Here is a 444-nt window from a genome sequence, read left to right as displayed (position 1 = left end):
TTCTTTTCATGTTTGTGGACCTTAAAAAGGTCCGGGAGATGATGTTATTCAATGATGATAATGCAAGCTGAATAGCTGGCACCATCTCAATAATGGAGCGATTTAACCACCAAATCCGTACAGGGTACGGCCCTGACGCTTGAGGGCGTAGACAACGTCCATGGCAGTAACGGTCTTACGCTTGGCGTGCTCGGTATAGGTGACAGCATCCCTGATAACGTTCTCAAGGAACACCTTGAGCACCCCACGAGTCTCCTCGTAGATGAGACCAGAGATGCGCTTGACGCCACCTCGGCGAGCTAGACGACGGATAGCAGGCTTGGTGATTCCCTGGATGTTATCACGCAGAACCTTACGGTGACGCTTGGCGCCTCCCTTTCCAAGACCCTTGCCTCCCTTGCCGCGGCCAGTCATGGTGATGAGAGCTGCTAGTACGACGTCCGA

The 444-nt window shown here is 52.9% G+C and overlaps 1 protein-coding gene across 1 annotated transcript; it reads right to left on the bottom strand.

Moving 5' to 3' along the window:
* Positions 1 to 444, bottom strand: LOC135114319 (histone H4). Its single transcript, XM_064030229.1, has one exon. It carries the CDS (start codon positions 412 to 414, stop codon positions 103 to 105), a length of 312 nt encoding a protein of 103 aa, XP_063886299.1. The 5' UTR covers positions 415 to 444; the 3' UTR covers positions 1 to 102.

Source organism: Scylla paramamosain, chromosome 27, assembly GCF_035594125.1.
Source record: "Scylla paramamosain isolate STU-SP2022 chromosome 27, ASM3559412v1, whole genome shotgun sequence".
Taxonomy (NCBI): Eukaryota; Metazoa; Arthropoda; class Malacostraca; order Decapoda; family Portunidae; genus Scylla; species Scylla paramamosain.
Note: the sequence above shows the minus strand (reverse complement) of the source record. Positions and strands in the feature narration are given on the sequence as shown.

Coding starts and splice junctions, on each gene's coding strand:
- LOC135114319 (XM_064030229.1), bottom strand. CDS start 414: ATGACTGGCCGCGGCAAGGGAGGCAAGGGTCTTGGAAAGGGAGGCGCC.